This window comes from Buteo buteo, chromosome 9 (genome assembly GCF_964188355.1).
Source record: "Buteo buteo chromosome 9, bButBut1.hap1.1, whole genome shotgun sequence".
NCBI classification, from domain to species: Eukaryota; Metazoa; Chordata; class Aves; order Accipitriformes; family Accipitridae; genus Buteo; species Buteo buteo.
Genome location: NC_134179.1, coordinates 28,985,029 through 29,009,229, shown reverse-complemented (window position 1 = coordinate 29,009,229; position 24,201 = coordinate 28,985,029). Strand labels below are relative to the sequence as shown.

The 24,201-nt window shown below is 39.3% G+C and overlaps 1 protein-coding gene across 2 annotated transcripts in view; it reads left to right on the top strand.

Annotated features, from left to right (window-relative positions):
• The window catches only part of TULP4 (TUB like protein 4), a 161,947-nt gene that overhangs the window by 96,703 nt on the left and 41,043 nt on the right, over nt 1-24,201 (top strand). For both annotated transcript variants that reach the window (XM_075035904.1, XM_075035905.1), the window contains exons 3-4: nt 5,396-5,524; nt 5,841-6,002. In XM_075035904.1, the coding sequence (XP_074892005.1) occupies nt 5,396-5,524; nt 5,841-6,002 (291 nt within the window). The remainder of the gene's footprint in view (nt 1-5,395; nt 5,525-5,840; nt 6,003-24,201) is intronic.

Here is a 24,201-nt window from a genome sequence, read left to right as displayed (position 1 = left end):
GCTTATTCTGGGCACCTGTTGTCACTTTCAAATTACGTTTTAGTTACAAAAATCACTTTAGTTAACTAACTTCAAGTCCACAAATATACAAAGTTGACACAGTCGAGGATTTAATAGGGATGTGTGTTCATGCACACACCCATGTTATATATATGTAATGTGTATACACATTATACGTGTATATCTCTATATATTATGTAAACAGAGACACTGAACTGTATTAGCTAGTAAAGGTGGTTATTGGTTTCTCTGGTCCCTTTGCTTTTACGTTTCATTCCTGTTCCCCGCTGTACACTCATCTTTTTTCTTTGATAGATATGCTTACACATCTCTTCATCTTTGTTCCCATTAATAAAATGTGTGCCAGTGTGTTGCACGTACTGTATGCATGTATTTCTCTAGACTTGTAACTGTGAGTGAAGGTCTATCTACTTATTAGAGGATTGCATAATAGGATTGCTCAATACAACAAATAGGTCATGCTCAGTAATCCTAGGCAGATTGTCTAGTCTCCTTTTCCAGTGCTTTGTTTCAACCCTTATATGTTCCTTTAAAAACTGAAGTACTTTCCTAAAAGCACAGGATTGGAAGAAGCCTTCGCATAGACTGAGTCCTGTACTCTGCTACTGTAGGCAAAAGCCTAATCTCCTTTATTGGTTTTTCTATACCTATCCTAGCAACAGTTAGGTCTTTTGCCATTGCTGCTTGGAAGGTGGATTCATATCAGCACTTTCAATAACACTAGAAATGTAGTATGATTTCTTAGGGCAAAGAAAAGGCCAGCAATTCCCTAGAACGTTTAGTATTGTATGTGCTCAATGGAGTTATAATGCATCGCATCCTGTGCACCCTGCAATGATGCCTGGTTCACTTGTAGTTTCAGAAATGGTCATGCCAGATAAAGGAATGTGGCTCTCCAGGCATAGCAAATTGTGCTGCAATCAAATATTTGCCATCAAGTATTGTCTACTTTCTATTGCAGTGATAGTCCATCTGCAAGCACATCTCCATAGCGTATGTGAAGATGAATGCTGGAGAAGACCTCTATATTTAGAGCATATGCCTGCTCCTCAGTAAAATGGATGGAGGATCAGACATTAAAAAAAATGACTCACTGTGACTCACTACAGTGTATCAGTAATAAAATCTATCTAAATTTGGTAAGGAACTCTAGGAACTAATTCCCCTAGTTATTTACCCATTTATTTTTTCTAGATGTTTGTCCCTTGCCTCTATCGTAATTATGTACTGTATGTTTTAGGGACTACAGAGATAAGATTTCAGTAATGACTGTTGTATGGTATTCTAGATGAAGGGCTTCTGCTCTTGGAATTTTGATTGGTATCATATTTTCAATCATCTCCTTCAAAAACTGTAATGAAATTAGGAATAATAGAAGCTCTCAGAATGCTTTGGATTTTAGTGGTCTTGTGTGAGAAAATGTGAAAAAATTAATAAAAGTGTCAATAGCACATACTGAATTTAAATCACCAAACCTGGCTTCAGTTGGGAAGAGGTCACATTTACTGTAAATCACATATTTGCTTCTCCAAAAATTGCAGTTACTCAAAATTTCTTGTCTAAGACATTAATAAATAACATTGCTAGCCGCATGATGGTCTTTCTGTGGCAGTGTCTTTCTAAGAACTTTGATGATCTTCTGGGCCAGAGACTGGCCTTTGTTTTGTTATTTGCGGTAGTGAACCAAAAACATTAGAGTGAATGAAAATGGAAATTTTAAAGCGTAATTAAGTGATCTTAAAACATAAATAAATATTGGCTGTTGTTTTTTCAGTTAGAATAATACAGATGTTTCCTTTGGCACCAGACAAGGCCTTTTCCAAATAGAGCATCTGTGAAGATAAGAAGTCAAGGGAAGTAACTGAGGTTCATAAACTATAATTTATGTTTGCACAACATTTTTAATTGAGAAATGTCATCCATTATTTCATTTTTTATTAATCTGTAGTACTGGAAATGAATGCACAGATTTATCTCCTAGGTGCAAGTTAACAAAATTTTCTCTTTTGATTTTATACGTAAACAAGTTTTTTAACATTGAGGATAACAAATCCTCACATATCCTTAATTTGTGATGAAAATAATTTTTAAGGGTTTTATTTTTTGCTGGTTCTGCTCTATTTGCAGCATTATAGTATGCAGTCAGTTCTTGGGGAGAGTTTCTAGCACCTTTAAGTACATTGTACTTAAGGTATTAGGCCAGGAGTTCCTTGAAGTTTTATTCATGGGAGATCATTCCATGTAAGAGATAGCAGCTTAGAACCTGATTAATATCTGTGATACAAATTTTTTCTAGAGTAGAACAAACACATTTGCCATTTTTATAGTGTTTAAAAAACCACAAACAAACAACAAACCAACCAAAGAATTAGGCGATATACAAAGGCTGTGTGGAACACAAATAGTCCACAGACAACTTTCTTTGGCATACCAACATTTTCATTCTTTCAGTACAAGATAAAACAGTTTAGTCCTTCAGTACCTGTGTGAAGATGCTAAGTAGGAAGCGGAGAACCATAAAGGCAGAAGTAAAAATGGGTCCCCTGTGAGTCGAAGCTGTTAGTGAAAGTAATGATATCTTTGCGTTTATGGGTTAGCAATAAAATTCCTCTTTGCAGAGGGGTAATTCAAGCTTACGTGTTATTTAAGTGTACTATCAATGGGGCATGTTTTCATATGCTTTACATTTTAGCCAACATAAAAGCCAAAAGCAATTTTAATTCTTAGGGTAATACTTCTTCCTTTCTTTATCTCTGCTTCAGTATGTTATGAAAAATGAAATAAAATTAAAATGGTAATATTCAAAGCAGCTGTGGACTCAGCACCTGTAGTTGGATGTTAAATATAAATGGTGGAAGCATCTTTAAAATGACCTCATAAATGATAACATTTACTCTGTGTTTAAAGAAGCTGAATTTTCAAATCACAAATTTGCTTCCTTATAAGCATGTTATCAGAAGACATATAAAATCATTGTCTCACTTTCATTTGTGACTATAAAGCAGTAAGTTTATTTTGGAATTTACTAATTTGTATCTAATTGGGATGGAGGGAGGGATGCTCTGGTTAATCTTGTTTGCATTCAAAGGTACCCTTGGATTTTTTATCAAATCCAAACAAAAGACAGTTTGTACAGAATTTGAATCAAAAGGTATCTTCAAGTTTTAACAAGATTCCTATTTAAAATAGAAAAGAGAAAAAACACAGCAAGGTAACTATTGTCACTTTGCCCATAATTCGTATCATTAAATCAGCCAGGTTGTCTAATCTATAAAATCATATGCTCGTCTCAAATCTTTGCCAGGCAGAACAGGACAATTTTAAGACAGATAGTAGCACCTTTGATGGTGTTAGTTAAAAAACATGTTATTTGAACTATTAGTTTTATCTTTTGTTCCTAAATTTTCTCTAGCAATTTATTCTGTATGATCTGTGAAATGTCCAACATGGGCACTGTCTAAGCATTAAAGGTCTGATTTTCAGTGGTGATAAGTACCTTTCACTCTATTAAAGGTTGGGATGAAGATTTTTCAGTGTTATCCTTGTGTTACTTAGAGGGTTTTCTTCACTTCTTCTGTAATACTGTTAGACATTACTGGCAAGTACAGTTACGACATTGCATTTTGCCTCAGGGTGGATGAAATGATTGTTTTGTGCATGGGAGTTACACCAAATAGAAAACAAAATTTTGACAAATCTGTGCTATTCCTGCTTAGATGGAAGGGACAGAGTCAAACTTCTACCAAAGTACAGCTGCTTGTATTAATATGTTGCGGTATTTTATTTACTGCTCTCGAAAAAAAAAAAAAAAAAGCAGTGTGTGATATAATCCATCTAGTGGTATGATATAATCCACCCCACTGGAGACAGGACTTGTGACTTGGAGTGCAGCTGCAAGGTCATAATCAAGCAGAAGCAAGTGTATTTCTGCAGAATTTCAATGGGATTCTTCTTAGCTGCTTAACAACAGAGAGGTGGTTTGTCATACTCATTTCTCCCCATAATCTTCATGTATGCACAAAGAAACAATTTTCTTTTTAATCATTCAAGGATTGATGCTCCAGGCTGGCAAGCGCCACTGATGTACACGTTCTGAAGTTCTGACCCTTGACACTCTGTGAATAAATGTAGCACTCACTAAATAAGTGTAAGATCATCTTTTTTCAGCTGTCAAGTTTAGGTTTCGGGTATGCGTATTTATATCCTAATTCTGAAAATGAGTGCTGATTTTGTTGTGAAGTATGGTGGGTCTGTCTGCTCAGAGCTTGTAGGATTGGGATCTTCAGGAGCATCAGTCCATCTCTGTAAACAGCAAAATATATTTTGGGAGAATATTCTCTTGCTCTCTCTTTTAAATGATTAATTATCTATTTAGATTTATGAGGAAGCATCATTAAAGCTGGATGTCCATTTAGTTAAAATAACACCCTACTGATTGACTATTTAATATATGTTTTCTTTGTATATGCCATGTCTCTGTAAAGTAACTGGGAGGGTAATCTCCTTGTGTATGAATGTAAGCGTCCTATATATATATCTGCATGTTTTTGAAATAAAACTAATTTGGAAAACAGTTTTTAAGAAAAAGTCACTAACAGAAGGTACATGGTTTTACAGCTAATTTCTGCTTCAAGCACTAGGATGACATGTCTTTTTCAGTTCTATACTGAGGTCTCAAGGGATACTGTATTTGTTAAATTTGATATTAATTAGAAATGAGAGAGCAGTTTGGTAGGTTTAGACTTGATTAGATTCTCCAGAAATCTAATCTAGAGCCCAGATAGCTCTAATGTGGAGAGAAGAGCCTAAAACTGCTTCGTATTCCTTCTGCACTCATTAGCAAGGCAACTTTTCTATGAAATTTCAAATTTTTAATAATTTGGGACTCTAACATTTTTTTTCATGTCACTATTGGTATGAGTATTCAAATTCAACCTGATAGCAGTGCATGCAACTTCATTTGAAGTCAGCAAGAGGTGATGATTTGACATAGAGTCTGACAGTCTCTGAGATTACAGTGGGGGAAATCATTGGAAGGAGTGTTGGATGGTCTGTACGGGGCCTCCTGTTTGCTGCTTCTGTAATGAAGTCCAGCGTTCCGGTGTACAGTATGATTTTATTGAAAGCATGCAATGCCTTCCAAAAAGGCCTGATGGTGAGAGATTGTGCATTTCCTGACAGCCATGACAAAATGATTCCAGCTGTTCTTGAGAGGCGCCTAATGCTGTGCTCAAAATTGCTGTTTTGTACATCTTCTTTAGGATTTAAATGTGATGATGTTTATTTTGCAGTATCGTTTAACTGGTTATTGTTAAATACTTGTTAGCGCAACACACTGTTTTGGTAATGCTGGTTTTGTTTGTAATCTTTTAAGGTTGTGCTGGTGAGATGGAACGAACCATTCCAGAAATTAGCAACCTGCGATGCAGATGGAGGAATATTTGTTTGGATACAATACGAAGGCAGATGGTCTGTGGAGCTTGTGAATGATCGTGGGGCACAGGTTGGTATGCATGTTTTCTCTGCAGTCGAGAGTGATCAAGTCCTGAAAAGCAAAATGAAGAGGACAATGAATGGTGCTTTATACCTTTCAAAAAGCACAGGAGAAAATGAAACATTTCTTTATTGAAAGGAATATGCAAGAATTGTCACAAAGACACTTTGCAAGGACAGTTGCTTTAGCCGATAGCTGTGACATCAGAGCTACAACTGGGCTAATAGGTGCCCCGTCTAGTTCTGTGCAGTGCTACCTTTTATTAAAACAACAAAAAAATCCTTCGTGGCTCATATAACTATTTTCTTGTCTTTGATATGTTAAGGTAAGCGACTTTACATGGAGCCATGATGGGACTCAAGCACTTATCTCCTATAGAGATGGATTTGTGCTGGTCGGTTCAGTCAGCGGACAAAGACACTGGTCTTCAGAAATAAACTTGGAGAGTCAGATCACCTGTGGCATATGGACTCCAGATGACCAACAGGTAACGGGGCTTTTAGAGGTATTAATTATGTTGCATCGATATGCTATAGAATACAACTCTTAAAAAGTTGTTAAGTAAAACGGTCTCTTTGTAAGAACAGTTTCCGTCAAAACTGGTGGTCCCACAGATAACGAAAATTTAATTCATCCTGTTGTTCTCATTAGGCAAATACAATAATGTACCAAGTTACCTATCATCACTTTTCACCTCGATTCACATGCAGTCTTATTCAAAGTTAGTTGTTTGAGACGAGAGTCTGTAATCATACCCCTAATTTGTTGATACAGCTATCTTGAAAATGCATTGGAGCAGAGGTACAGCCTGGACTAGTAAACATCTGACTGGTCATTTTTGTGTACAGCTGTCCAGTCTGCACTTGCAGCAAAAGCAGTTCCAGTGACAGTTATGGTTATGTTTGCCTTCACTTGAGCAAATGCATCCAATTGATTGAGTGTCAGAGAGACACCTCAGCCTTATGCAAACAACATAATTTAAAAGAAGGACATTTTTCCAACTGTTGAGTCAAAACTTGCTGAGCTTTGAAAAAAACAGTTGAATAATTCTTCTTTATTGTTTTTCTAAAGAAGCATATGATATTGGTCACATCACCATTTATAGCGGGGCTTGAGCTCACCCGTTGGTTTCATTTGCAGAATTTACAATGGCCCTTTGCCATTCACTGTTGAGCTTACTGGAACAGTCTTTCCTTCCCCATGCTTACTGTCATTATGGTTAATGTGTGTATAATATAGTACTGAAAGAAATGATGGGGGTAGAATAGTGCAAAGAGAAACTGTGTTAAGATCACAACTGGATTATCTTCCTTCATTTTACACCGCTATAAAAAGGTGCTGGTTCAAGACTCAAGGTACCACTGACTTTAATTTAGAATACTATAAATCCATTCAAGGTAGAGTTATTTTGGGACTTGCTAATGGAATATAATAGCACTAATAATATGCATTTCTGCAGCAGCATCTAATAATTTCAGAGCACTCTGCAAAGAATAATGAATTAATTATTGCAACACTGCTCTTTAAAGCCAGGGAGTCTAACTTCCCTCTTTATGAATCTGGCAAAATGTAAATCTTGAAAATAAATAATTTACTCGAGATCAAGAGGAAAAGACAAGCAGCAGAAATAGGATGGGAAACTAAGATCTAATAGCTCTCAATCCTATGTTTTAAACATGAGGCTACCCCATTTGTGTGATACTCAGTTGTTGCTGCTGTATTTGGAAATATCTTCACTTGAGTGTTTAATTTGGGGTGACTGACTGCCTCCAATTCAGTTTAGCCAATATGTTTGTACTTTCTGATCTGGATGCTCCATAAGCAGTTATTCTGGGAAACAAACACTTGTTCAGTGTCCAGATAAGCACATTCGAACATAATGGCCAATTCCAGCTGTGTGAAAATCACTCGCTTGAGTTACAGGCTCTGCTGCTGACAAACTCACTGAAATAGAGACCAAAACCAGCCACGAGCTTGATGCTGCTCTGCACAGTTCTCCTAACTGTGGGGTTTTGCATGTTAAGTGATGATGGATCTTTGTACTGTTCTCTGGAGTTCGTGGAAAGAAGCGATCTTCTAAAATGTATTTAGATGTATTTGCCTCTGGAGGCACAAGGAAATATGATTCACTGAGGTACTAGGCGAGAGACTATGCTCAGTTCAAACTAAAAATAGCAAATTGGGGGCGAAGGACATCGCATATATTACAGACAAAAAAGCACATATGGAAATGGATACCCTTACTAGCTTATCCCCTTATCTCATTTCTCTCCTGATTTGTATCTGTGCAAACGACAACAGAATATTATTCTAATCTATTCAGCATCTTCCCTATTGACTAATGTAATCTACTTGTCAGTACAGTGAATGAAAGATAAATGCCAACATGTAAATTTATATTTTCATACTATTCTTTTTGTCACCCCTCTGGCACCCTGAAGATTGCTAGTGAAAGTTTTCCTGGAAAACGTTACACTCTATGGTCCCATGACCTTTAACACAATTAACTTGGAAAGTTAAATTTCTAAGAGGAATGTATTGTTCAGTATCAGTTTTCTATTGTCCTGATAAAAATTTGCTCAATATAGCCTGTCTGTTTGCCTTACTCTTCAGTCTTTCCCCCTCAGCCTTCTGCTGCATGCATCCTCCTCTTTTCTTCAAGTCTCATTTTCCATCTTTTCTCCTGTCTGTCTATTCAACACCAGTAGGCTCTCACCTCTGGCACTCCTCACCACGGCTCTGTAGCAGCTCTGCAAGAGGAGGGTAATTTCCTACCACCGTCTTTCTGTTGGGGGCAAGAAATGGTTGGAGCTACAGTATTGCCAACCATCTTCTTGTCTGACAGAGCGTGTGGCCTCTGAGTTTGTGTCCTTGCTGTGTGTTGAGACAGGCTTGTAAGTAGAGCACCTGAGGTAGTGGCTGATGCCACCTGTGCTTGAAACTCCATAGTTATCGCTTCCCAAATCCTTTGGGGAGCCTACAGATGGGATGAGAGCTAGAGATGGCCAGCGTGGGGTACAGCCCTGCTGAAATTGAGCATATAGTTCTGTCTTAACTGATTTGGTGCATACTTTGCCCTGATGAAGTTATTGGCTGATGTTATTAATACTAGATGCAACTGTTCTGCATTTTCTTTTAGGAAGAGAGCGGTGTCATTCTTCCTATGGCTGTTGTTTTTCAGGTTTTCTTGAGCTCTCCTTGTCTGTTGGGGACAAACTTACTGTGAGTCGAAGGACAGTTGATGCAATCTGGTTGACCGCAATGCTTTCTTTCTCAGCATCGTATGTCGTCAGATGATCTTCTTGTGAAGGTCATGGGCAGATTTTTATTGGGATTGGCACCCAGGTGTTGAGTCTGGACTTTGAGCTCTGGGCTTCTTCAGCTAATTCAATACATAGGCCTTCTGACTGTGATTCTGCATGTTTATTGTAGAGGACTAGAAGTTAATTTTCTCACTTCATTGTGCGTCTGTGGTCCTGCTCATTTAGGTGTTTGCTGCTTATGTGCACTATAACCAGAGCACCCATCTGGCCAAGGCAGAGAGCCCTGTTATACCAATGGCCTCTTGAGGATAATAAGCAAATACACACAATAGGAAGACTTCCCAGGACCGGGTCCTCTCTATCTCAAGCAGAGTGCCACACTTGGGTTAAACTCAGATGGGTGGGATCGCTCAGGAGTGTGACCTTCCTTTCACTGTTTTGAAATGGTTTTTTTCAGGGCTACAAAAGGCTGTAGTAGAGCCTACTTCCTCAGGGTCATTTGGAGTATTTTTCTGGTGCAAAAGCTCACCTAGGATCATGTAAGGATGAAAAGTATATTTGAAATGAAAGTAAATTTGAAGTATCAGAGAATGCTGTACCCTGTCTTGAGACAGTTCTGTGGTGTCATACCACACTTGTTTGCAAAGAGGGAGTGTACATACTGAGTAGATTGAATGACTTCCCAAGTGATAAAAACTTGAGTTTTGTCTAGCCAAAGGGTTTATTTATAATTATAGAAGCAATGTCAATAAGTAATTAAGGATTTTTCCTAAGTCCACAAGTCATATAAAATATCTTTCCAGTGCTTCATCCCATTCCTGTGTGCTTGCTCCCCTCCTACTTGCTCAGTGACATTTTTCTGTCAACAACTGCTGCCCTTGGGCCATCCTCTCCCTCTCCCAGATTTTACCTATTAAAGAGGCTTATCTCTGTTCAGGATGGAGAAAGGCACAGTGTCAGAGAGCTGGGTGAGAACCGTAGGGGGGTCTGATTATCCTCTTGTTTACAGCAATATAGTGTAACGCCCTGGACTTCACTGAGGTTGTTTCTGTTGCAGTTTCTGTGTGTGAGAAGGAAATCAGAAGGAAATCGCTCCCCAACAGAGGGAAGCCTTGATGAAAATGAGTGAATATATTAATTCCTGGATATCCCAAGAGGTGCTATTAATCTATATTTGTTCCCTGCATCTCAGCTAGTGTAAATTATTAGACTTTTCTGACAGCTGTAAGAGCCCATTTCTACTTTTCCACCCCTTCTTTCCTGTTGTAAGCTTTTATTTGTTGAAATTCAGGGACTGGCCAGGATTCTCTTTGGCCAGGACATGACAGACTACAGATACATGTGAACTGTGCCAGCGTGCTTCCTTCTGTTTGCTTTGAAAATAGGTATATGAGCAGTTAGCTAATTTGATTTGCATCCCGCCGGGTACAGCATTAACTATTGTATGTGGTCCCCTCACAACGCAACATGCATTAGTACTGAGAATGTGTAAATACAGGCCCCAAGTTTCAGCCTGTTCTGTGTCTAATCATACAGAATTCTGCTCTCAGTGGAAGAGAAAAGCAGCACCACGCTAGGAACAGATACCGTGCACACTGCAGGGTCTTAGAAGACACTGGAAGAGAACGATGAGACCAGCAGCAGATGAAACTGCTTTGTTTCGAAATGCAGAGTGCGGGAGGTCTGTGCGTTGGGGTTTTTTTAAATCTTTTGTAGCTTGCAGTAGCTGCGCAGGAAGGCTGTTTCTATGCTGGTAGTCACTCCTGCTCCCAGTGCTCGCCATCCTGAGTCCCATGGCAACCACAGATGCTTCAGCATCTTCTTCCCTGACGGGCAGGAGGCAGGGGCAGGCTTCAGCTCCTTCACCCTGCCTGCAGCACCCTGTCTGCAGCGCTTCAGCGTGGAGCCCGGGACCCAGAAAGGGGCTTCACGTGAAGGAGGGAATACTTTCTGGGTCCAGCAGTGTAGTCAGGAGGGACCTGTGTGCTCGTGCAGCATTGGTGCCTTAGGTCGCCCTGACAGGATCAGTGCCGTGCTGTGCCAAGGGGCTGCTGTGAGGTAGGAGCTATGGCACAATTCTCACCGGGAGGTAGGAGCTAATTAAGAAGAAGCGCTCTCAAATGTTTTACCAGTGGCACCAGGCATTTCATGAGATTGCCTCTTGGGCTCCTCAGTTTTGGTGTGGCTTTAGTCCCTGGCAGGAATTGTAACTAATAAATCCATGATAGTAGAGTCTGCTTTTGGATCCCCTCGCATTTTCATCTGTGGACTATGATTTGCAGTTGCTACCACCTTTTCAGGGAAATAGGTGTTCTGAACACCTCCTAAGCTGAAAGTAGGGATAGTAGCCTTACCTAGCTTCCAGAACATGGCTTAAAAATAAGGAATTTATAAATGTTTGAAAATGTTGCATCTGTTTGGGCCATGATGTCATTTTCTCACCTCCGTCTTCTTTTGCCTGCTGCTCTGGAACGAGGAGTTTGTGCTTCCATTCACCCTACCGTTTTGTTTTTAATCAGGTGCTGTAGTGCACATCTGATTAAGGCAGTCCTTGCTATTGTGGTAATCACACTGATCAAGTTTAATTATGCTCAGACATCTAGCTGTGTGGAAAAAATATCCTGAAGACAGCCTTCTAATGAGTTGACAGAATGATGAAAGGGAGCTACAAACAGGCAACTGGGGCAGCATAGGGAAGGCAAATATTTACCTTAATTATTATGAATGAACGGAAGGAAGGACAAAATGAAAAAAAATTACAGCCTGGAAAATTTGAAAGTGTAAGCAATGATTTTGGTCTTTATTAGAATACTTCCTGTCCCTATTAAGGATCTTTACAGGTTCACGAAAAGGAGCCTTTAAAATGCCAGGGAATATCAATATTTTTGTGTCTTAACATATAAAAATGCACCTTTTCCCCATCAATTCTGGATGCAGAGACTATCAAATGACCTTACATATATGTTTACAATGACTAGGGCCACTCAGAATTGCACTGTAAGATACAGTCTTTGAGGAAGAACTGAAAGACTTATTTTCATTGATGGATGAATTACTCGGATTACTGGGAAAAATGGCTAGAGGCTTTTTATAGCATTGAAGAAGTGTCATTAATTAACTAGGCAGTTTATTCAAGCCACAAGGAGTGCAGACAATGGTTAAATCGCATATAAGGATTTTAACATTGCATGCTGCATAATTGAGCAGTACCATTAAAATGCAAAAAGAGGACAGGGGAAGGAGACTTCAGCTGTCTTTCAAGATAAATCCGCTTGTTATATAAAACAAACAGATAAACAAAACCCACCACAGCTTAACTGTCTTTAATATTTTGGACTATTTTTACAAGCATTTCAAACCTTTGTGTCAGACTTGCTATTAAAACTGGTGATTTCTGCTTGCTTGTGTTAAGGGTTCTGTGAATGTTTACGATCCTATTGCACCCTTTTATAGACAAAATATGTGGGGTTTTTTATATATACTTAAAATGTTTAAATGTTTTTGTGGAGACTTTGCATTCTTGTTTTATATGTTTATACGTGCTGGAAGCTGGTTTTGTTGTTTGCTTGGTGACTTGATTTTTACGGTGCCTCATAATAGTGACAGGCAGATTTTATGTGGAAAAGTAATGTGAATTTTAAGTGCTAGTTAACCTTTCTTTCTCCCATCTCTTTTTATTATGTTGTTTTAAAGCTGCATTATTACGCAGCTATTTCTGAAATAATAGATTTCTCTCTTTTTTTTTTTTTCCCTTGGTATCTATACATAGTTTTATTAGCATTGTCTTTCCTTTGCCTTTTTGTCTCAAGCAGGTTTTGGTGCATCATTCTGCTGAGAGTGCAGCTTCCAAAAAGAAGGAAGGAGAAGGGTTAAAGAGCTTGGTGCGCTGTGCCTTTTTTTAGTTGCGCTCTCCTTTTCTCACTAACAATAAGCAGCTACGCTGCAGATTTCAGTACTCAGATGAGGACTTTATAGGCTTTGCCTTGAGTTTTGGGGAAGGTAGACAACAAGGATGTTCTCCTTGGAGCCTCTAGGGTTCATCTGTGGCTTCAGGAGCCGTGGCATCCCTCTGTGGGTTTATTCCAGACAAGGTTTTTCCTGCCAGAAACCCTAGCCGATACTGCACAGTTATTGAGCGGGTAATTGAAGGAGCGGAGCAACAAGGTGATGCTTCAATGTGCTTGCTTCTTCCCACTCACTGCATCTGTGCCTTGCCTAATCTTTCCCTTGATGCTCTTCATCCAGCCTGTAGTGGCAAGACACTGAGGGAGCTGACGAGATGGTGCCATTTGTTCTAGTCATGAGGGCTGTAACATGGGGGATGTTTATGGGCTGACAGCATCGTGGCTCATGTTTTCTCAGTAGCTCCTGCAGCGTTTCATGTCAACACTGTTTCAGATGAGTCTTGCAAATAAATTTTTCCTTTAGTGACTCTGAAAGGAGTAATACAACTGTTCTAATGTTTTGCTCACCCTTGTAGACAGGGTGTTTGATGTTTGTCACTGCAAAAAGCATATGGCTGAATGGATTTCTGCATCCCCTTCAATGCACAGTGTACTAGGATGTACAGATTGCCCTCAACGGTGTATCTTGCAACTCTTTACCTTGATCTGACATGACACTCAGATAGGTCACAATATTCTTATTTTAGTTGACCAGAATCTGGGGTTTGTTAAGCTCTGCACACTCTACCATGTCTTCCTTTCCCTCAGGAAAGGAAGGATGTCAATGGCAGTGACAAACCAGAGACGAAGGGAGAGCTGAAGACTCATTGTGCTCTTCAGTTAATGTGTCCACTTAGCATTTTTATACCCATTGCTGTTTTACATTTTTGGAGCATCAGTGTTTGAGTCAGCAAAGTAAAGATGAGCGCAAATAGAAACATGACCAGTCTCTGTGTGGGAAGTGTCAGGAAGAAAGAAGTCGTTTGCCTCTTCTCTCTTTCACCTGGCTGGCACTTGTTCAGAAAGATTTGCTCATATAGCCTGAAGTCTTTAGTTCTTTGGGACAGGGAGTACTTCCTTGAAACTGTGTTTCTGAAAAGCTCTGTGTTTTGCTTCAGCTGTGGGGCAGATAGTAAGAACAAGGATTTGCAGTGCACCTGTGCAAAGTAGCAGCACATACTTACGCTGCTTTTTAGGTAGCGCACGGAGAAAATGGAACCTCCTGCAGGAAGCTGCTCTCTTTCTAAGGAGAAGTCATATGTAAGGTAGGAAAATTGCTTTAATTTGTTCGTTCAGATTTTGAGTTGGTCGGGACAGGGCGTGTGAGTGGAAGTGTAATTCTTACAGAGGAAAAACTCTCCAAACTTTGAAGGTTTTACAGCATTTTTCGGAAACAGTCTGTTATTCCATTGCCAGAGCCACTTGGCTGAGAATGCTTCAGCCTCAGGACCCCTTTGGTTCATCCAGAGCTTTCTGGTCTTTTCAGTTCAAAAGAAATGTAGCTGCCAGAGTGGTTAATTTAAACTTTATTATCACTGGGACCTGATCCGTTTATTTTTTGGAAGTTACTAAGAAGACCAGGAGCCAAATGGGGTCTTGAACTTGGATCAGACGTGTTCAGGCCTGTGAATAGTCTGAAACCTTGATGCAGGGAAGGAGGATTAGAATGATTGAATCTGGAGGAGGAGATTTGTGGATTTCTGCACTAGGTCTTGTCTGGGAAAGCAAGGCCAAGTTTCATAGTAAATTGGAGACAAAAGGTGATATTTTTGGAAAGCGATATCTCATGGTCTTTCAGTTGATTTGACAAAAAGAGATAGTATGCCAATGGAAAGTGGAAACAGTATCTTTTTATTCTCCAAAACCTTTCCCATCAGTGTTTCAATCCTGCGTGGATTCAACTTCAGCTCTCTGCTCTTTGTCCAGGAGCCAGTTTCTTGTTGGTGTTCAGACGTTGAGGGATTGTTGGCAACTGCATCAGCTGAAGAGGGATTAATCTTTCCCTGCTTTCCTTGCTTTTGGGAGGATAGTCATTCTTCTTCAGTGCCTCATTTCGGTAACAGTTTATTACTCAGCCTATCTCCATGTTGACTCAGTTATACTTGACCTCACCCATTCTACATATTTCGTGACCATGCTGAGTTACCCCTCTCTGCCAGCACCGAAGACCTAGAAGGAGGATGCAGAAGTTGAAGGGCTGGCTTCCATTAGCATATAGCTTAACCCAGGGGCTTCTTGATTTTGTATTATGAAATTCAAACCAGCAAGGACATTGCTTCTAAACTGCTTTGTATTGCATTTTCACTGGTCGAGAGTGCAATCCTTGTTGCTAAGTAATGCTATTTTCAATTAGGAGAAAAAACAAACCATAAAACCCCAGCAGAAACTCTCAGACTTCTAAAACTCTGAGAAATTTTAGCTTCAGCAGTCAACATATCTTTCAGGAAATAACCAAAACCTGGCTCGGGAACAATGCAGGAGACTGCCAAGTGTATCAGTTGACTTCTTTGCCTGATTGAGTGGTTGTTGGTAAAACTGATTGCATTTTCCCACCTAATAGCACCAAATAGTTGTTTTTGTTGCTATATATAATTGGATTTATGTGAAGAATATGTGTTTTCATACACATGTGTGCACTTGCCTGGCAGAGTTTAGTGAGAAAACAGAAAATGGCACTGCTTGAAGAGCATTCCAGAGTACTTCTGCTGTGGGAGCTCAGTGGTCCAGGCTCGGAGTCCTGTCCATGTTAAAAGCTACAGAACATGTTCTGTAGAAGGTGTTCCAGCTGCTGGCTTTTTGTTCATTTTGCATACCACTTCAAATGTGATTTGAAACCTGGCACAAGTTTAAAAAAAACACACAACTCTTTTCCATGTCTAAAGTAAACGGAGGCATATTGTTAATTTATTGTTAATTGTTATATAGAAGGGCAACTCTTTTGTCTTAAAAATCTAATTGTTACAGGATGCTTTCTTGAAAAATGTCTCAAGAGTCAGGAAAGAATATAGAAATGTGTGTGCCTGGAAACACACAAGTCAGAATTAGTCCAGGTATAATTACAGGGACATATAATAATCAGTCTTTCTGTGATCTGCCAGAATACTTGCAAATAACATTATCTTCTCCTGGACAATTGCTTCCATCCCCACATGTCCAGAGTAGTTGTATAGCTTGAGAACCTGGTTTTAAGACTACTTACATTTTTGACTCCTGAAACAGCGTGCAAGACTGTATCTCATTTACAGTCATTCAGCTATGTTATACTATTTTAGAAAGAGATAAAGCCAGTGTGGTTTCGATCCCCAGGTTTTAGTATTTAAATATTTGTTAAATGGATTTGTCACCAAGATCTCCAATGTATTTACTTTGTCTGCTCATTTGAGGGCTTTGTAACAGTTATCTAGACCCTATGGACTTTGTGAGAGAGAGAAGGAACAAGCCTGAAAGTAGGTAACTAAACCAGTGCTGCTTTTGAAAGCATTAATGGTCTTGAATGAGAATTTCACTGCTGTGTATATATGCAGTTAGCTGGATGATCTTGTGGTGTATCATCCATGTGTGGGGCCGGTAACTCCTCATGTCCAAAGGAAACAAAAACTTTTCTCATCTTTTTTCAGACATAAAGGCAGTCAAAGAAAACCTAGTACTTTCCCCCTGAACTTGTGTGTGAATTGTAGTGATGTCTCTTTTTGTGTCAGTTCAAGAAATCACTTTATAGCAGTTGAATTTTTAATGGAAAAAAAAAAGTATTCAGCAGGAGAGCAGCTGTCTCCCTCTCTCTGGTTGTCTCTCTTTCACTTTACATTTTGAGGTATAAAGAAGGAAAGCCAGAAATATCACACTGAGAAAAAAACAAACTTTCACTTTTTAATGTATCCTAAGAGGCAGCTGCCGCAGTGTCTCTTGCATTGTGATGGAGAAACAGTAAACAAGAAGAGCACAAGGAATCCAAAATGCTAGTACCGCAACTAAATGGACTGAAAAATGTTGTAACTCAGCCTTTGCAAGACTGGCATTTTTTTGTTAGGCTAATGAATGAATTTATTTAAAGGAATAATTTTCCAAGTAGTTCCTATGTTGCGAAGCCTAGCTGCATAAATAGAAGGTGGATCCATCATTTTGTATATTAATCAGTTTATAGTTCAGTTAATTTTGGATCAGCAAAATAGCTTTATCTCTATTAGTATGATGGCATTATGGTGATGACTGTGAAGGCTGTTCCTATCATGAATATTAATGTTTGTCCAGATGGCTAAATCAGGGCAAACAGAACTAATTCAGCTTCCTTGAACTGCTTAGCATCTTCTGGCAATGCAAACGCAGTTGGCCTTATTAGCATTTTTGCAGAACATAATTTCTGAGGTACAGTGCTGACTTTTTCCTTTGCGGGGGAGATGAGGGAGGAGGCTGAGGGAGAAAGCGTAGAGAGAGGTCTAAACTTTGCAAAGGGGAATGTCAGTGAAACAGAACGTCAGACAAGGCGCCTGCAAATGCAGAGGTACAGGGTAAGTTGTTAGTGGCAGCATTCATACTACCTGGTAAAATGGCAGCAAGGTTTCAGCAGATGTGTGTGCCAAACACAAAGGTACCGCGAAGGCAAAGAGTAAAACAGAATGCTAAAAGAGCAAGGTTTGCAAAGTGGGTAGGTGGAAAAGGAATCCTTCAAACTTTGGAAGTACAACCCTGGAGAATGTTAAAAACCAAAAGCATAAGTTTTCATGAGATATTCACAGTTTACCTCATCACATGATGCTGATGAGATTTCTGCCCTGGGCTACTACTTCATGGTTAAGAGATTCCTCACTGAGTCTGAGGAAATTAAAAGGAGGTCCTGGAACAGGTTAGTTTGAAATGCAGCAAGTCCTTCTGTCCAACTGGTACACCCAAAGATCATGAAGGATCTTGAATATGAGCTAGTTTAGCTGCTAGCAGAAACAATCACTTCTCTGTCCTACGTCTTGAAGGGCAGCACTATTTTCCTGCAATACATTTAGAAAAGGGGTTAGGAACATTCAAGAAATGTGCAAATAAGCTTTACATCTGCACCTTGCAACTGGTTAAAGCAAAAACGGAACATGGAATCACAAAACACCTGTAAACTGGTCTGAAAAGACCTAGGTAGGACATTTCTTCCAGAGGGAGATCATGATTCACTAGTCTCTCAGAAGTCTTTGCGTGTGTCATTAAAAGTGACGGGTAGAAAAAAATAGGCAAAATGGTGTATTTGGTTCTGAAAAAGTCAACACATTCCAGTGCGAATAGGCCCTCCCTTAGGATTTCCTGACAGAAATACCTGCATGTGTGCTTTGGCGTAGTGGGGATATATCCTCTGCATGAATGATTTGGCATGTGTAGAAACCCCAGCATATTATAACAATATGTATTTTACTTACTGTGTTTGGATGGATTAGCAGTGCAGGAAGAAGAACTGGCCAGGAATCAGTCCACAAAGGGGAAGACTAAGTAGTCAGTTTTCATTATAAAAATGGGGACAGTGGGTTTGCCTTTGTGTCACGCTATATTTTAAATTACTTTTAATTCTAAAATACTTCTGTTTAAAATATTTACTATTGTGAGATAGCAACATTTACAGGTTACATACAGTTATTTGTATTACTTAGGGCTGTAGAAGGCTTGAATATTTCAGTAGAGCTCAGTTTGCCAAATGGGTCCAGTAAGCATCTTCTAGGACACATCTAACCCTTTGCCTTTCTAATGTGATCAGTCACTTCCTGGAAAAAATTTGTGTGGTCACTTTGTCCTTCCAGCTGCCACCTATCCTATGGGAGAAGGAAGAGATATAACTCGAGAAATTGCTCAGTAGAGTTACTGTCAGCCTAGTCACAGCTTAGGGAAGATTAGAGCACCTGAGATTTCATGACAGATGACATTAATTTTCAGAACATTTCAGTGTATTCAGGAATTTAATTGCAATCTGTTAATGCACCTTGCATAGTCCTACAAGGCAAGCTCTGTCTTTCTGTGAAAAATTTGGTTTTTAAATAATCAAATTATGCTAGGATGGAGTTTACTAGATTAATTTTCAATGCTGTTTTTATTAGCAGAATGTGTGAGTTGTTTTGCTTCCCTCAGTTGTCAGATGCATGTTCTTTGTAAAAAGTCAGAGAGGTTCTATTAAAAATCCTGGGCCAACAGCAGTAAAGTAGATAGATGTTCCTTTTCCAGCCTTCTAGCATCACAATACTGGAGTCTCTCACTTTAAAAGTGCTATCTTGAAGTAGCCTCCAATGGCTTTATATTTCTTCCAGTAGCTATAGCAAGTCCACCTTCTAATACTGCAACTTGAGCTTCAGTCAAAGGCTCAGTCGTTGCACTGATACAGAATGACAACCCATGTTCTGAAAATGTATTGATCAGATTTCGTGGGAGTTTTGTTTAACCAGCAGCATGAGAAACCTTCAGTGTTAGTACTAAATGTCATGAAGGGAGCATCTTATTTTATCAATATCTTTCTGTAACAGTATTGACTGTTCAGTTTGTACAATCAAGACATGAGACTGGAAGTAATTCCATCTTTTACCCTTTGTATATACATCAAGTCCTTGAATACATTATTGCTGGGATTGGTTTATCCTCAGTTATTATAAAAGTCAAAGTGACTGTAGTTCTGGAAAACTTCTTTGGCAATGAGGACAGGCAAAGATGCAGGAATGTACAGTGGCTAGGTTCCCTGCAGATGTAAGTCACCACAGCCTCATTGACTTAAGTCTATACATCATAACAATTTAATTTTCTCAGCTACTGCATATAATCAGATGTAGTGACATGGCAGGATCTCCCCCTTTCCTACTGGGCTAGTATATTCAAATTAACATAAAGCTTGAGCATTCTTACTGTTGATGAGTTCAATGTTCTTACATTAAACCAAATTAAATAGCAACGAAATGTGTTTTGTGTTAAAACGACATCACTGTTAGTAAATTACAGTTCTCTTACAAAGTAGTGGGCCTCCTGAGCTGGACCTTCAGTGCACCAGGGCTTTGGTCACTCCATTGTAGCTCTGTTGATCTCGGTGCTGCCGAAGCATTTTCTGCTAGTACTGTATCTGGTCCAGACGCATTACAGCATCACAACAGATCTTACAGGAACAGCGACAGTTCAGCATAACAGATCCACACATAGCAAAGTCACTGAACAGGTTCAAGTTGTTCCTCGGACTGAATTTTTTAGCTTCTTGGCTGTTCTAATATTCATCTCCTCAGGAGATGAATACTTAAGAGCAGAATACCCCATCTTTTGATTACCACATGTCTTTTAGGAATTGGTATATTTCAGACTGCTAATTGAAGAGTCTTTGAAATCTTGGCATTTAATGGGATTGCAGTCTTAAATGATAGTTGCATGGATAATGGTTTAACAACTGTTTTTAGTTGAAAAAATCTTTAGATGAAAAACCTTTTTATTTACCAAAACTAGCTTGTGAAACTCATCACAAGTTACCACAGAGGCTAAGAGGTCAGCAGATTTCAGGGGAGGGTGTTTTTCAGGTATTTGGATTTGCTAGCATAAATAGGAATCACCACAAGCTTGGGTTTCATGGAGAATGCAGACAGTTGTATTTCAGGACTGAACCCAACTTTCAGCTCTTGGTACGCTTAGAAAACTGTGTGTGAATTATCCCAATGCTGTTTATCACAGTTTTCCCTTCAAAGCATACAGCATCAGGGCACTGTTGGAGACTGCTCAGCATTTGTATGACCTTTCATCAGCTGCAGCTTCACTGTAGTGCAGGATTCATTACGTTTGATATGTTTTGAAAAGAAATACTGTATTTATGTTGTGTAACTGACTCACACTTTGAATATATTGGGTGATTTTAGGTATTTTGTTATCAGATTATGCATAGTTCTACAAATGCAATTCTGCAAGTGGTAATGCATGTAAAAACAGTTGAAATAATGAACAGTATGAAAGAAGAGGAGATGAGACGAGTAGAGGAACAGAACAAGGGGCCAAAGAACAACTTCAAAATAAGGACTTGGGATTTTTTTTTTAAATTACTATTATTATCATTTAGCTTTTGTATTCAGGGGTTAACAAACCACTGTAACTTGTTCATTACCTCTTACCAAATTCCCTCAGACCTCCTAGATCTGCGAATACCTGAAAAATATGAATTTAGGCAGCTAAAATGCAACCTTTTCATTTCTCTGTTGGATCCTTCGGGCATACCCTGTGGCTAAACCTTTTTTCTGAAGGTCAAGAGAGTTTTATTCATCTGACATAAGTAGCTTGAGTGTGGCATTTATAACTTGAGTAATGTTATGGATGAAAACACCATTAGGCATTTTTACAGCTTCAGCAGGAGTTCAGCCAGCGGGACTATCAGCCTGATAAATGCTTTCATCTTAAAGCTTGTATTGCTACAATAACCCCAAAACTTAAAGCTGCTCCTTGAAACCTGTGGCCGGGCTAAAGAGATGAAGAGTGCCCTCTGACATTTCTAGGTTGCTAAAGAGCTCTCTCAGGTTCCAGTGCAAGAATTAAGATGCCCACATGCAGCTGTTCTGAACTGAATTGGAAATTACTGTAGAACTTTGTAATTTTAAATGAATTGGGGGCAGTGCTACTTGAAAGAATTAGCTTCAGATTGAGATGAGACTGAACTCTGGGTGATGAGTCCCAACATTTTGTTCCTGCCCAATTGTAAAGTGTTTCTACAGGATTTTAGGAGGCAGAACTCTTATACAGCTATTTTCAGAAACAATAGAGAGTTTCACCTCCTCTGTCTGGGTATTTTGCAGTTATAAAACTCCTAGGAGACTGGTAAAAAACTAATCTATAGAGTAGGCTGCAAGTGGTCTGAGAAGCTAGCAATGACAACCAGTAGGATTTTGGCTTTGTAGAAGATGTTTGTTCTGTAGAGATCTGAAAGAGAGTGGTTATGTTCTGAAAGTAGACTGTTGTCGTGGTTTAACCCCAGCCAGCAACTAAGCATCACGCAGCCGCTCACTCACTCCCCCCCATCCAGTGGGATGGGGGAGAAAATCAGGACAAGAAGTAAAACTCGTGGGTTGCGATAAGAATGGTTTAATAGAACAGAAAAGAAGAAACTAATAATGATAATGATAACACTAATAAAAAGACAACAGCAATAATAAAAGGATTGGAATGTACAAATGATGTGCAGGGCAATTGCTCACCACCCGCCGACCAACACCCAGCTAGTCCCCGAGCGGCGATTCCCCACCCCCACTCCCCCCAGTTCCTATACCAGATGTGACGTCCCATGGTATGGAATACACCGTTGGCCAGTTTGGGTCAGCTGCCCTGGCTGTGTCCTGTCCCAACTTCTTGTGCCCCTCCAGCTTTCTCACTGGCTGGGCATGAGAAGCTGAAAAATCCTTGACTTTAGGCTAAACACTACTTAGCAACAACTGAAAACATCAGTGTTATCAACACTCTTCTCATACCTAGCTCAAAAACATAGCACTGTACCAGCTACTAGGAAGACAATTAACTCTATCCCAGCTAAAACCAGGACAACCGTGAAAGTGGCTGTGCACTGATCATGCATGTAAAAACAGTTGAAATAATGAACAGTGAGAAAGGAGATGGGATGATACAAGTGGAAGAAGAGTAGAATAAAGGACCACAAAAGAAGGGAGTGCGAGATGAACAAAGGTCAAGTTCTTGCTTTTAGGTCTAAAAATAGCAATCTGAGGCTTGTAGCAAACTTTAGCCACTGTTTTAACCTAGCAGCTATTTAACACAACAATATTTGTAACTTGTAATGATGACAGTTAATGCAGCCAGATAGTTTTTTTCATTGCTTCTGATAATGTGAAACAACTCCATTGATTTTCTTAAGATTTTAATGACTTCACTGGAGTTCCTCTGCTAAACTGCTATTCTGGTTTACAACCTTCTGTGTTTCCTGAGCATCACCTTGATCATAGAAAAAATTCTAGTACTTCTTATTTTTGACTGAGACCTTTGAAGCCATGCTTCCTTTCTGAAACTTTTAAAAGTGCATCCATGACAATTACTTCCTAGGTGAGTACTATTGCGTAAGTCTGATACAATACACAGTTCGAATGCTGCAAGTCTGGCATGACATCTCAGAAGGAAGATAGAAAGGAAGACCTCTGACAGCAGAGGTCAACAAGGGTGATTGGAGGCTTTGAACAACAACTGCACAGGGAGATCCGAAGTAGCCTATGATTCTTCAGCTTGGAAAAAAGGTGGTTAAGGGATTAGATAATAGAGGTCTATAAAATTGTGACCGATGTTGAGAATGTAAGTAAGGAACAATTATTCTATATTTCTTTTAGTGTTAAGCGGTAAAGGTTACCAAGTGGAATTATCAGTTATCAAAGAAGAGGGAGTATTTTTTGCTGGAAGCTACGTGAGTGTGCAGGGGAGGTGCCTGCTCAGTGCATCCTGTTCTTTTACTCTTCCCCAAATACTTGACCACTGTTAGTGGTAAGATACAAGGCTAGATGAATTTTTGATCTGAGCATATAATTGTTACAATCTTAAATTTACAAGCACTGGAAATAGGTGGTAGACTGAAAGGCGAGTATAAGATTTGACCTTCCTTTTAGCTTCATTTTTAATGCTGGCTAGTTTTCAAGTTGATGAGTGCCTTTAAACTTGCTTTAAAACATATTTGCCTCATATGGAATTACGTGATAGCAGCAGCAGCCTTGGCTAATGCATTTATTGTTTTGTGGATTTATTAATCCCTATTTCCTGATGTTTTTCTAAAATTCATCAAATATGCAGGATCTTAACTTGCTAAAAGCCTCAAGACAGAAAATGCTTATAAAAAAGAAATTGTAGGTTCCAGTCAGTCTGACTTCAGTCAGTGCGCATCAGCTATGGAGTTGTATAGGGGCAAGAAAAAAACTTGCATTATCCACTTTGTATTTGAAACGGTGGGTAGAAGCTCTTCTTCATCTCTTCCTGAATGTGTAACATATTGCCTTCCTCTTGGGCTATAATAATCTACTTCCAATTGACTGATCATATAGCTTTTCGCCTCTGTTTTTGGAAGACATTCTCCCACTTCTTTCAGCTCATCAACTGAATAACCTGTCCTCCTCTGTTCAGCTTTCTAGTTCTCACAAGCTGTTTGAAATCTCTGCTAAGACCTCACTTTTGTCAGCTGTGCCTTTTGATGTTGTTACGACTGATGCATACCTTGGTTTCTGCCACCAATTTTAGAAGTTTCTGTATAACCCAAGAATACTGCAGAATCTGTGGTAGCCCTTCTGCCAGCTCGCTTTAGTTGCAGTAATGGCCAAGTTCAAATAAAGTGTAATGGTTCATATTAAAGTGAACAAAACGCACCCCACCGTGAAACATTACTTGCTCACAGATTTTAGGCACTTACCTCTAGATCCTGCTGCTTTAACTTCATTCTTCATATACATCTTTGGTTGCGGTGCCCTATTGTGGCACCATTTCACATCCCTGACTGCTTTGCTTTCAATTAATTTCCAGCGTAGCTAGT